This window comes from Austrofundulus limnaeus, unplaced genomic scaffold, assembly GCF_001266775.1.
Source record: "Austrofundulus limnaeus strain Quisiro unplaced genomic scaffold, Austrofundulus_limnaeus-1.0 Scaffold6071, whole genome shotgun sequence".
NCBI classification, from domain to species: domain Eukaryota; kingdom Metazoa; phylum Chordata; class Actinopteri; order Cyprinodontiformes; family Rivulidae; genus Austrofundulus; species Austrofundulus limnaeus.
The window spans coordinates 1-1,109 of NW_013958473.1; the positions used below are offsets into that span (position 1 = coordinate 1).

At 49.2% G+C, this 1,109-nt stretch overlaps 1 protein-coding gene across 1 annotated transcript; it reads left to right on the forward strand.

The window, feature by feature from the left end:
- Positions 1-194: 194 nt before the first annotated feature.
- Positions 195-1,109, forward strand: LOC106512366 (serine/threonine-protein kinase PAK 2; the record flags this gene model as incomplete). The annotated part of the gene is given in 3 exon segments (XM_014000998.1): positions 195-391; positions 729-866; positions 954-1,109. Coding segments are annotated over 3 exon segments (422 nt in total), but the record flags the coding sequence as incomplete, so codon positions are not given.

Genomic DNA, 1,109 nt, shown 5'->3' on the forward strand with positions numbered 1-1,109 from the left:
ACATTAACAACAAACCCCTACATTAACAACAAACCTCTACATTAACAACAAACCCCTACATTAACAACAAACCCCTACATTAAAAACAAACCCCTACATTAAAAACAAACCTCTACATTAACAACAAACCCCTACATTAACAACAAACCTCTACATTAACAACAAACTGTAACCTTTGCTCCCCTCCTCCACAGCCGACTTTGGCTTCTGTGCCCAGATCACTCCAGAGCAGAGCAAGCGCAGCACCATGGTGGGCACGCCCTACTGGATGGCTCCGGAGGTGGTGACCCGCAAGGCTTACGGGCCCAAAGTGGACATCTGGTCCCTGGGTATCATGGCCATTGAGATGGTTGAAGGAGAGCCTCCTTATCTGAATGAGAACCCACTACGAGTGAGTTTACAGTCTGTGAGGTTAACACAACAATCCTGTGTTACAACATGTTAATCTGTCATTTAGCTACTGAAGAACCGTGCTGCTGAACCTGTCGCTTAGCTGCAGGGCTTTTATTTTGAAGGCAGGAGCAACTTCTGTCCTGACGTGAACCAGGGAACAGACACAACAGGGTGGTGTTCCACTGAGTAACAGTCATTTTGTTCTGGATGTTATTTCTGTTGTGTTACACCAGAAAGCCATATCATTATGACCACTTGTGTTCATCACATCACTGCTCAGAGATGTTTGATGCTCTCACCTCCACACCTTCCTGTCCTCTCCCACCTGCCTGCAGGCGTTATACTTGATTGCCACAAATGGCACACCTGAGCTTCAGAATCCAGAGAAGCTGTCTCCAGTTTTCAGAGACTTCCTGAACCGCTGCCTGGAGATGGATGTGGAGAAAAGGGGCGGAGGCAAAGAGCTGCTGCAGGTAAACAGTGCAGGTGTTGTTGAGTGTAACTGACAGCTGCTCTTCAGAGTACTGACAGCCTCGTGTCTCTGCTCTCTGTTGGTCCAGCACCCGTTCCTGAAGCTGGCCAAGCCCCTGTCCAGTCTAACGCCTCTCATCCTGGCAGCCAAGGAGGCCATGAAGGGCAGCCGTTAGCTGCTGGAGCTAGCCGTCCATGCTGTGCACACACACACACACACACACACACACACACACACACACACA